The 12,655-nt window shown below is 40.6% G+C and overlaps 1 protein-coding gene across 1 annotated transcript in view; it reads left to right on the plus strand.

Annotated features, from left to right (window-relative positions):
* The first annotated feature begins 287 nt into the window (after positions 1-287).
* The window catches only part of PROC (protein C, inactivator of coagulation factors Va and VIIIa), a 77,810-nt gene continuing 65,442 nt past the window's right edge, over positions 288-12,655 (plus strand). The window contains exon 1 of the mRNA XM_075861396.1: positions 288-444. Within this exon, the coding sequence (XP_075717511.1) occupies positions 438-444 (7 nt within the window). The 5' untranslated portion in view covers positions 288-437. The remainder of the gene's footprint in view (positions 445-12,655) is intronic.

Consider the following 12,655-nt stretch of genomic DNA (forward strand, 5'->3'; position numbering starts at 1 on the left):
CTGCACAATACAGAGAAATGACATGTAATAAGTAATACAGACAAACAACAAGTCAGGAATCATTTTGCACAACTATTAAAAAGAGCGAATTTGCGGGATTTATATTTCAGGTTTCCCTCTCGGCCTCACTTTTACATCTATTTTGCTATATACATGTAATGTTAAAGCTTTGTTTTTGTTTTTTATAAATACAGCATACATTGCCTGGCTTAATTCTCTCCTACGCAGGCTTGCACTATTTTGGAATTCAGCATTTTGTTTGCACAGAGAGCGACAGGACATTGGGTCAATATTTCAGGTTATGGATTAACCAGAATGTGATCTACCATTTATGGCTGAAAGCGAAGTCCTAAAGCAAATTGGAGAAAAACCTACAAAAAACCCAAGACGTCCGGTGACCTCCAGACTCACAAGACGCCTGCTAGATTGATGTGGAGATGAATCGTAAGTTAAATACTATGTACACCATGTGGGTTAATGTGAGACTGAGGAATGTACAATGTATACTCTAGTGGATATGCTATATGTGTGACGGATATCTGGACAAAACAGTCCTAGTCTACCGATTGAATGTACATGATCAATGTGGATTGTACATTATATAATATAACAGAAGATCGATTTCCTGATTGTGAGGACACGAGCAGAACATGAAAGAACTATGAGGTATAGGAAAACAGGGTTATATAAGTCACATTGTAATGATTTAGTAGCCATACTATGAATATCTGGATACATTTCTTTATTTCAACTCGCTTTAGTTGGATTCTTAAAAGCAGATCTTGGACAGTGAAAGGGAGAATATTGGAAAGCGAGATAAAAGAAACAGTAAAATAACAGAATAAGGCCTAACATGAAATATGTATAAAGCAAAATCGTATGATGACTAGGGCTATACTGTCAAGCTTTTCAAGAGCATTTTTTATTACTCTCATATAATATTCTATCTCCCTTGGTCAGTTATTTTTTTTTTTTTTTTTGCTGCAGTAGTTTTCTGATTTTAAAGTGAAAAATTACATGTATATGAGGGAATTGCAGTTCTCTAATATAATTCTGTTATAATGATTCTTAGAGACCTAACTTGAAGCCCTTGGGCCCCAAAGCAAAAGCTTTGTTCTGTGCAATAAGCAGGATACAGGATGCCATAAACAGCTACCGTGTTTCCCCGAAAGTAAGACAGTGTCTTACTTTCTTTTTATCCCCAAAAGCCCCACTATGTCTTACTTTCGGGGTATGTCTTATATTGGAAAAAAATTGTCGAATTATTATTTTATTTTTTTTCACAAACTTTATTTAACTGTTTTACATTTTTTTTTTTAGTCCCACCAGGGGACTTCACTATGCGATGTGCCGATCGCATATATAATGCTTTGGTATACTTAGTATACCGAAGCATTATTGCCTGTCAGTGTAAAACTGACAGGCAACCTATTAGGTCATGCCTCCGGCATCGCCTAACAGGCAGATGCTGAAGGCAGACCTGGGGGTCTTTGTTAGACCCCCGGCTGTCATGGAAACCCGACGGCGACCCGCGATTTGTTTGCGGGGGCGCCGATCGGGTGACAGAGGGAGCTCCCCCCTCTGTCAAACACATTAAATGCCGCTGTCACTATTGACAGCGGCATTTAATGGGTTAAACTGCCGGAATCGGCGCGCGCTTCGATTCCGGCAGTTGCAGCAGGAGCCAGGCTGTGTATAACAGCCGTGCTCCTGCCGCTGATCGCGTGGGTACAGTCTCAGTACCCGCGCCATCACAGGACGGCGCGGTGACGTATGGAGAGGGGGGCGGCGCGGAAGTGGGCAGGAGGCGGCAATACCCCCGTGTTTCCCCGAAAGTAAGACATATGTCTTACTTTCGGGGTACGGCTTATATTAGCTGACCCCCCTGAAACCCCCGATACGTCTTACAATCGGGGGTGTCTTACTATCGGGGAAACACGGTAGCTATATATTGCTGTGTTGCAGGGCAGTGATGGGGAAATTGATCTCCCTGCCACTGACCTGCTCTATTATCAGGTCCTAGGTCATTTCTAAAAAGAGTAATTCTGAATAAAAGAAGTATATTCGGGACATCCAACTTCGGGAATTTTTTACCACTGCATCAGCTGTTAGGTTTTCCTTTTTATGTACTCACCTGACTATAATAACCTAATTTGAGTGTCCTACTTTTTCTATATTTGAGAAGACACGAACCTTGATACATGGTCTCCTTCACACTCACTTTTTCTGCGTTATGAAAGTTTTTTTAGACTTTTTTTATATTGTTTTAGTGGCGTTTTTTATTTAAAGAGGCTCTGCCACCAGATTCTCAAACCCCCATCTCCTATTGCATGTGATCGGCGCTACAATGTAGATAACAGCAACGTTTTTGTTTTTTTTAAAACGTTCATTTTTGGCCAAGTTATGAGCTATTTTATATATATGCAAATGAGCTTTGAAATGGACAACTGGGCGTTTTTTTTTCGTTATGTCCAACTGGGCGTGTATTGTGTTTTTAACTGGGTGTGTTTACGTGTATGACCCTGACCAATCAGTGACCAGTCAGCGTCATACACTCCTCTCCATTCATTTACACAGCAGCGATGTGCAGCCACATGCACAGACATTAACGTTAATCAAGTGTCCTGATAATGAATACACATGATCATCCAGCCTGGACGTCATGAGTATTCAGAATCCTGACATTTCTGACTCTTTTCTTTGAGATTTCCAGCAAGGGAAACAAAATCTCGTTTACCTCTGTAATCTCGCGAGATTACGCGTGGCTTGCTGGAATCTCACAGAAAAGATTCAGAAGTGTCAGGATTCTGAATACACATGACGTCCAGGCTGGAGGTCATGTGTATTCATTATCAGGACACTTGTGTATGTGGCTGCACATCGTTCTAGTAAGAACGTGATGCTGCTGTGTAAATAAATGGAGAGGAGTGCATGATGCTGATTGGTCACTGATTCGTCAGCATCATACACTTCTATTCACAACGCCCAGTTAGTAAAAATAGTAAACACGCCCAGTTAAAAACACAATACACGCCCAGTTGGACATACAAAAAAAAACACGCCCAGTTGTCCATTTGAAAGCTCATTTGCATATATATAAAATAGCTCATAACTTGGGAAAAAATTAACGTTTTAAAAAAATAAAAAAACGTTACTGTTATCTACATTGCAGCGCCGATCACATGCAATAGGAGATAGGGATTTGAGAATCTGGTGACAGAGCCTCTTTAAAGGGTTATTACCAACTTAGATATTTATGGCATATCCACAGGATATGCCATAGATCTCTGATAGATGCGAGTCCCACCTCTGGGATCCACACCTGTATCGAGAACGGTGATCATCCGACCCCGATTTTGCTTGGTGTCTAAATTGGGAATAACCCTTTAATGTCATTTTGTACATTCATTTTTTCCTGGTGTTTATGAAGTTCCATAGAGGAGCGTATGGAGAACAGCAGAAAAAAAACACCATACCTAGAGCATGCTGCATATTGAGAAAAACGCTGCTGACCAGAAAAACTTTACAAATATGCCAAAAACTAAAGTGCGTGTAAGCTTTCTCAAATTTTACTATAGACATTTAAAATAATACCTGGACACAGCATTTGGCTTTTGGAGATTATGTTTTGCTGGAATGGTTTTCAGGAGCTATGTCGCATTTACAAATCGCCTGAGGATCCAAAACAGTGAAAACCCCCCAAAAGTGACCTAATTTGGGAAACTAAAGCACTCAAGGAATTTATCGAGGGGTATAGTAAGCATTTAGACCCTATCGTTTTTTTGCGGAATTTAGTGGTATTCGCCCGTGAAAATTAATATCAACGTTTTTCCACTAAAAGGAGAAAAAGTACCCCAACATTTGTAAAGCAATCTCTCCAGAGTACGGCAATATCCCACCTGTGGTTATAAACTGTTGTTTGGATACGCAGCAGGGCTCACAAAGGCACAAGGGCTACTTGGCATGCAGATTTTGCTGGAATTGTTTTTGGGTGCCATGTAGCATTTGCAAAACCCTTGCGGGACCAAATCAGTGGAGACCCCCCAAAAGTGACCCCATTTAGGCAACCACCCCTGAAGGACTTTATCGAGGGGTATAGTGAACATTTTGACCCCACAGGCTTTTTGTAGAATTTAATGGAATTATGCTGTGAAATTGAAAATGTTAAGTTTTTTTCTGACAAAACGTTGAAATTTTAAATTTCTACAAGAAATAAAGAGAAAATGCACACCAATATTTGAAAAGCAATTTCTCCTGATTGCGGCAATGCCCCATATGGGGTCAAACTGCTGTTTGGACACACGGAAGTGCTCAGAAAGGCAGGAGTGCTATTTGGCATGCAGATTTTGCTGGCTTGGTTTTTGGGGGCCATGTTGCATTTGCAAAGCCCTGAGATACCAGAGTACAGTGGAAGCCCCCAAGAAGTGACCGCATTTTAGAAACACTAGGCCTCAAGGCATTTATCATTTGCCTGGACATATGACAGGGCTCAGAAGTGAAGAGCCCCATGCGCATGTGAGGCCTATTTTGGTGATTTTCACAGCATTGACCCACAATTGCAGAGCTCTGAGGTCAAATAGTAAAACAAAACCTCCAAGTAGTGACCCCTATTTTGGAAACAACACCCCTTAAGGCATTTTAAGGGGTGTAATGAGCATTTTGACCCCACAGGTGTTTTTCGTTAGAAATTAATGTGCAGCGGATGGTGCAAAGTAAAAATTGCAATTTTCCGCTGATATGCCATTTTAGTGCACAATATGTTGTGCCCAGTTTGTGCCACCGAAGACAAATACCTCATAAAATGTTAATCGGGTTCTCCCGGGTATGGCGATGCCATATATGTGGACGGAAACTGCTGTTTAGGCACGCTGTAGGGTTCAAAAGGGAGGGAGCGCCATTTGGCTTTTGGAGAGCAAATTTAGCTTGGCAGTTGTTCAGTGTGGGTTTTACTGGCATTTCAGTTTATAATGTGGGGGCATATCTAAGCTTTGCGGAAATAATAGGGTATAATAATGCGGTAAATAAATAATAATTCATAGATATATGGCCTTTGCCGCACTGATAAATGGTGCCCGATCTTATCCGCTTTTGGAACGATCTGCACATTTTGCATCGCCATATTCTGAGAGTCAGAACTTTTTTATTTTTTCTCCATCGGAGCTGTGTGAGGGCTTATTTGTTGCAGGACAATCTGTAGTTTTCATTGGTACCATTTTGGGATATACGCAAATTCTGACAATGTTCTTTTTTCTTTTTACAGTGTTCACAGTAGGCTATAAATGACAATTTTACTTTATTCTGCGGGTCGATAGGATTACGGCAATGCCATATGTATATACTTTTATTACGTAGCAGCATTTTCTCAATAAAATTTTTTATTTATCAGTCAAAAAAGCTGTGTAAGGGCTTATTTTTTACGAGACCAGTTGTAGTTTTTATTGGTACTGTTTTGGGGTACATGCGACTTTTTAATCACTTTTTATTCCATGTTTTGGGAGGGGTGGTGATAAAAAAAATATAGCGATTCTGGCATTGTTTTTTATTTTTTGTGGTGTTTGCGGTGTTCACCGTGCAGAAAAAATAACTAGTTTGGGTCGTTACGGATGTGGCGGATGTACCAAATATGTATACTTTTTTTTTAACGGTTTCATTTTCGTCCTATAATAAAATAATTATTACAGGAAAAAAAGCAGTTTTTTTTTATTAACTTGAAACTTTTATTTTTACACTTTTATGCAACTTTTTTCACTTTTTTTTTTTGTACCATTAGGGGACTTGAAAGCCTGCACCTCTGATCTTTACCCTAATGCATTGCACTACCCACGTAGTGCAATGAATTAGAGCTGTCAGTCATTCACTGACAGCAAGCCTATTAGGTTCTGTCTCTGGGTGGGACCTAATAGGCTATCATACGTGGCAGTATGTTGTGTTGCGTTAAGTACCTAACTACAACAATGTGCTAGTACGTTGGATGTCGTTATGGGGTTAAACAATCAAGAACTTTCTATATTCTCTTTTTGTGTTTAATAAAGACAAGAAATATCTGGTATCATGACAAAGCATTATCATTGTATGCACACCCATAAGTGTCAGGGCTAAACTTCCTTCTCCCTGTTATTCCACACCGAATAACCACCTCTGTAAATTGGAACTGAGGGCATGCATGGAGAAAATATACCACGCAGACAAGTTGGTAGATGTCCTCCCTCAGTGAGGTAGGAAGTGAACTGAACTTTTTTATTCAACAAAGAAAGAAACACAAAGTCCTCCCTAGAGATGTGGGACGTGCTTAAGCCCCATTGGCTCCTCAGCTGTAAGTTCTTCTGTACACTCCTCTTGCATTCCAGGGGCGGTGTCTCCATAGGCGTGTCCGTCATGCAGGCTCCTTTGTGTTCCATAGATCCAATCTCTTTGTGAAATACACTGATATATATATATATGTAAGGATAATATTTTTGCAAACAATATACATGGTAATGATCCCTGACAGTCCCCCCTAAAAATATTATTACTCTATCCCTGAGTCTTGCCTAGCAACCTACTACAGACCACCCGAACCAGGCGGGTAGGGGTTTTGGATTTCTTCACCAGCTTGAGACGAGCTACTCCTTATGAGTAACCCCCCTTTGTACCTGGACTTCCAAGGTTTCGGAGTGGTCCTAACTTTCCCTATTTTCCTCAGGATACAGGATGGTTGTCTTGGTATAATATACAAACCGCTGCTGGTTGTAATATATATAATTAATCCAGTCCACATTTTTATTAATGATAATAATTGTCGCAATGTCACTTACTGTCTGTCCTAATGGGACTTTTACCCCTGCAGATATAACAGGTCATGGGCAGCATCTTCGCCAAACCTAAATACACCCGGGTAACATAACCTCCGGGCTGTCATTGCTGCCATGTACTTCTTACATATGAGTGACAACAACCAGTGACCTTCACCTCACACCTCCACATAAAACTCCTCAGATCGTAATTTGCAGTGCCGCAGCGTATTTACATACATTATAATTATAAACCTTAGACAATATAAACAATAGGGCCTCAACTAATAATATAATGCTATCACCAATCTCATGCTATCACCCTCAGGTTTTGGGTCCCATCAGTTCATTGCCAGTCCTGTACATCATCGTCCTCTTCTTCTCCTGTCTTCTGTGGAGTCAGACTGCACAGTGGTGTCCAGTGGGGGATCTATTACTATCCTCCACCTGGTCACTTACTTATTAAAACACTTGGATACTGCTGACGGATTCACTCAGGTCTTTGGTCTTTACTTTGAACTTTGCTGATGTCATCAGGACTTGGTTTGGTCCTTCTCATCTGTCCGACACCGTCTCTTTTAGTATACGTCACCGGGCTGTACACAGCACCTCATACTGTGAGCCTGGGGTGAGTTCCCACGTAGACGGATTAGTGGAGTTTTATTGTGACTACCACAAACCCTCCGTATCTATCCTCTTCCTCCGGTAAGTTACTTGTCTGGGCGGCTGTTTAGAATTGTGACACTGCCATCAGTTCATGATAAACATGTTGTACTGGCTCAGGCTGCGCCTGCCGCATCTCAGTGATGGAGTTCATCATATTAAAAGTCTTTTAGTTCATGTTTACTGGCACTTGCCGGGGACCCCAACCCTTGTCAATTGTTAAAATAAATACTAATCTGGTGATAACATCATCCGCATACACTATAAACGTTGTTCTAAGTACATACAATAATAATGACAGGCCCTTAACCCCTTAATGACCGGGCCATTTTGCACGTTAATGACCAAGGATTATTTTTTGTTTTTTCATGGTCGCATTCCAAGAGTCGTAACTCTTTTTTTATTCCGTCGACATAGCCGTATAAGGGCTTGTTTTTTGCGGGACGAGTTGTATTTTGTAATTGCACCATTTTTAGATGCTTATAATATATTGATTAACTTTTATTAACTTTATTTTAGGAGAGAATTGAAAATAAGCAGCTATTCCAGCATTAATTTTCACGTTATAAATTTACGCCGTTTACTATGCAGCGTGAATAACATGTTAACTTTATTCTATGGGTCGGCACGATTACAGGGATACCAAATATGTAAAGGTTTTATATGTTTTTTCTACGTTTGCACAATAAAAACCCTTTTAGAAAAAAATTACTTGTTTTTGCATCGCCGCGTTCCAAGAGGCGTAATTTTTTTATTTTTCCGTCGATGTGGCCGTACGTGGGATTGATTTTTGCGGGACAATGTGTAGTTTTCATTAGTACTATTTTGGGGTACATAGGACTTATAGATGAACTTTTATTTTATTTTTTATGGGGGGAATGGGAGAAAAGAGAGAATTTTGCCGTTGTTTTTTGCGTTTTCTTTGGACGCCGTTCATCCGGCGGTTTAATTAATGTGTTCATTTTATTGGTCAAGTTGTTACGATCGCGGGGATACCATATATGTGTATGTGTGATTTGTTTTGACCGTTTTATTAAATAAAACCACTTTTTGGGGCAAAAAAGTAGTTTTATTTGACTTTGACTGTAATTTTTTTTATTTTTTTTTTCACAAACTTTATTTAACGGTTTTACTTTTTTTTTTTTAGTCCCACCAGGGGACTTCACTATGCGATGTGCCGATCGCATATATAATGCTTTGGTATACTTAGTATACCAAAGCATTATTGCCTGTCAGTGTAAAACTGACAGGCAACCTGTTAGGTCATGCCTCTGGCATCGCCTAACAGGCAGATGCTGAAGACAGACCTGGGGGTCTTTGTTAGACCCCCGGCTGTCATGGAAACCCGACGGCGACCCGCGATTTGTTTGCGGGGGCGCCGATCGGGAGACAGAGGGAGTTCCCCCCTCTGTCAAACACATTAAATGCCGCTGTCACTGTTGACAGCGGCATTTAATGGGTTAAACTGCCGGAATCGGCGCGTGCTTCGATTCCGGCAGTTGCAGCAGGAGCCAGGCTGTGTATAACAGCCGTGCTCCTGCCGCTGATCGCGTGGGTAAACTGTCAGTACCCGCGCGATCACAGGACGGATATATCCGTCCTCCTGCGCGAACTAGCAGCTGCTGAGGACGGATATATCCGTCCTTCGGCGTTAAGGGGTTAAACGACATCAAACAAACACCTTTTTATAAGAAAAACTTCTCTGTTCCACTGGACAGGGCACCTAGACAATGTGTAATTATTGGGTAGATTATATTTGCACGTGGTGTTTACACTTTCCAGCAGGATTTATACCTTATTCTCAGCTGATTACCTGGAACATCTCCTATTCACAGAAATATACACAGATTCCACATGTTTATCTGACAAGTGTCTCAAACCAATTTTTTCTCCCCCTACTCTGGTTCGTTTTACCTGGGAAGGCCTCTCAAGGTCTGTTCTCTTTGTGGGAGGCGGGTATGATAAGGTTTGCACCGGTCTGCCAGGACTGTTCTGTAGGCAAATCAAACAGCTCTAACAGAATTTAGCAGCATCAGCTGTAAAGCCTGGTACATACCAATTAGATCTTACCACATCGATCCTTGCAGACATGGGGCATATGTGAGGTCATACACCATCAATGCAAGTGCCATCAAGAGTGCCTTGGGTGGTACCGGTTTACCTTCCTTTATCCGTCCACATTCTGTCAGAATCTGGTTCTCACGCCTCCATTCGGAGTTGGACTCTTCCTGTGGAGAACAAGCTTTTCATCGCATAATCAGTAATTGATCTTAATCAGATAATTAATTTGAAGAAAAACATTAACAAATAACATCTTTACATTAAATGTTCACATTGAGCAGTAACTAGAAGTGATACATGCAAATTCATTTTACTTCTTTATATATATCTATACATACACATATACACTGCACAGAATTCTCTGCTCTAAAATGTTCCTTTCACAACAAAAATATTTTCAAATGGGAATCTACTTGCACCGTGAATTTCTCATTTACACAAACATAATACTGACGCCTCCAATAGTCCAATGCTAAGGCTGGTCCAGAACTTTACATAAAACTTAACCTCAGTATTTAATATTCCCACTAAACTTTTTGAATATCGTTATTAAACAAACTAACTTTGGGACATCTGGAGAACTGCTGTCATCTTATCATTGTACAAACACCAGGTAAATACCTGGGATAACACTGTTCCCCTGTCACTTACTCACAACGTCTGCAGTGGGGAAGATACTGGCCGGGCTTCGGGCCCCCCTGAGAACAGGTCTACACACATGAGCACCTTGTCATACACTTCTACCTCAGGTAGTTGTATGTTCTGCAGTCGCTGGGATGGGTAATCTGGCCGGGCTGCACTTTTCACAGGTACCTTTTCTGTTTTACCTATGTCATGCAGTGCGCACAACATGCCGGCTGCTACAAACTAGTGGTGGCATTATTGTATCCAGGGACAAGCCAATTTACTGATACGTGGCTGCACATTCTCTTGTTGTCAGTTCTGTCATCTCTTGCTCTCTCAATTGGCTTACCCGATGATCCAATAAAGTTCCAACTATCAATGGGCCCATAATTTTGGGCGATGCCAAAAGCGTACCTAGAGTCAGTGTAAATGTCGGCTGTCTTACCTTCTGCTATGTTACAGCCTCAGCGAGCACCTCCAGCTCCGCTCCTTGAGATGAACAAGAAGGTGAGAGTGGTTTCTGGATGATTTACCTGGTGCCTCGTATCCTGTCTTGTACATACTGTATATGATCAAGTATTTCTACATTACAAATTTACATTAAAAACCCATGTCACATATAGATAGAACATTTCAAAGGGGGGGGGGGCGTCTTCATTCTCTAAAATAAAAACAAATGTTATACACTTCTCCACACTCATCTGATAATCCAGAACACTTTGAGAATCTCACTTTTATCAGGTTCTGTAAATACTTGATTAATACAAAAACAAATAAAAATTACTAAAATCTTTATATAAAATTAACAATGTTCAGATAATTTTCACCTCCTTCCCCCCTAAATCTGCAAAGACTCATCTGTGAGTGACCTCGACCTCTTGTGTAAATTTGCTGGAGAGGGATGGTCTCTTACACATTTTGTAGATCTCCTGGGACCAAATTCATTAATTCAAAACAAACCAAAATTATACCTGATCAGTCCCTTCACCATTCCCCCCTTTGTGGATTCTGCGAAAGTAATGTAGCAGGGTTCAAAACTACATCTTAACATAACAAGGTCTGGCACTCTATCTGGGGGGCACTAGTTTAACCCCCTGTAATACACAACAGCCTGGAACAAAAATGACTTTCTCCTGATAAAAATTAATTTTATCTTTAAAATAACTTGCAACCATTTACCTGTAAAACATTTCACATTTTCCAAAATAAGATTTAGGCAGCACTATAGCCCGCGCCTCATGTGTGAAAACAAAAACAAAACAATTGTAATTAGTTATTCAATAAAACGGAAAATATTATATCTGGTAATATGAATTACTGCAAACCAATAAACTGTATATAAAAATAGGGAACTATGGGGGCACATACATTTTCAAGACCCCGTGTCTCACAATATCGGTAGTTTAATACATTTGAATTAACATTAAAACATTCCAACATTAAATCTTATCACATCATAACACATAAATATGCAGCGTAACTTTTATCAACAACAGTGCATGCGCAAAGATAAGAAACTTTCCTGTACACAGAAAAAATAAACAGATTTTAACCCCATAACACAAAACACTAAGAATTTTTGTTTTTAGACATTACTGCTGTTAAAAATAAGAGCATACAATATAGATCTAAAATCAGTGCAATATTGTAACCCCTTGTCTCATCAGTCCACGCCCTGTATACCAGTCAGTCTGCTTTTCAGACTTTACACTGCACACAGCCCCCCTCCTCCTCCCAACCGCATTCTATAGGAGGGGGTCACACACTCACTCCTCACAGCTTCTATTCTCACAATCATAACAATTTCAATGCCGGCAAAACAACGTACATATCTGCAATCATTCATCACACTATTGTATAGGAATTGTCTACGTTCAAACCATCAAACACATAATCTGTAACTGTGTCCAATCTGTCGGCCACCATCTCTATATTATGATGACGTGTCTTCTCACCAGTGCACAGCGTCCTGCACACTGGGATGGAATCTAGAATTGCAGCATGTGTTACTGAGGGAAATGAGAAAATGAACAAGGCTATCATTTCATACTGATTTGGTTGGGCCAGGCGTGACCTCATCAGGGGGTGGGGGGCAGCCTCTCCCACAGGAAGCACATTGCTCAGCTGTGAGGGGGGTTTTGCTGCCCACAATGAGGACACACTCTACATGAGGTACGGACGCCATTACAGGGCGGCGGCTGGTCCTGTGTTTTCTAATACATATAACATACAATACCTTTCTTATTCCTAACTTCCATTCGCTTCACCAAATCATACGAATAGGATCGTCCGGGTATGGGTGATCCTGATGATTTGAATATGGACCGTAAACCATCCATTCTAACAGTCTATATTATACACGTAATTTATGTAACAATTTTCGGTCTACAACTCTCTAGGTCTAGCAGGAAATATTACAATTTCGCAGTCTGCAACTCTCTCTAGGTCTCGCCGAAATATTACAATCTCCCAGTCTGCAATGTATTACATCTCGCTGGAATATTACAATCCCCCAGTCTGCAATTTTATTAAATCTA

Source organism: Rhinoderma darwinii, chromosome 4 (assembly GCF_050947455.1).
Source record: "Rhinoderma darwinii isolate aRhiDar2 chromosome 4, aRhiDar2.hap1, whole genome shotgun sequence".
NCBI classification, from domain to species: domain Eukaryota; kingdom Metazoa; phylum Chordata; class Amphibia; order Anura; family Rhinodermatidae; genus Rhinoderma; species Rhinoderma darwinii.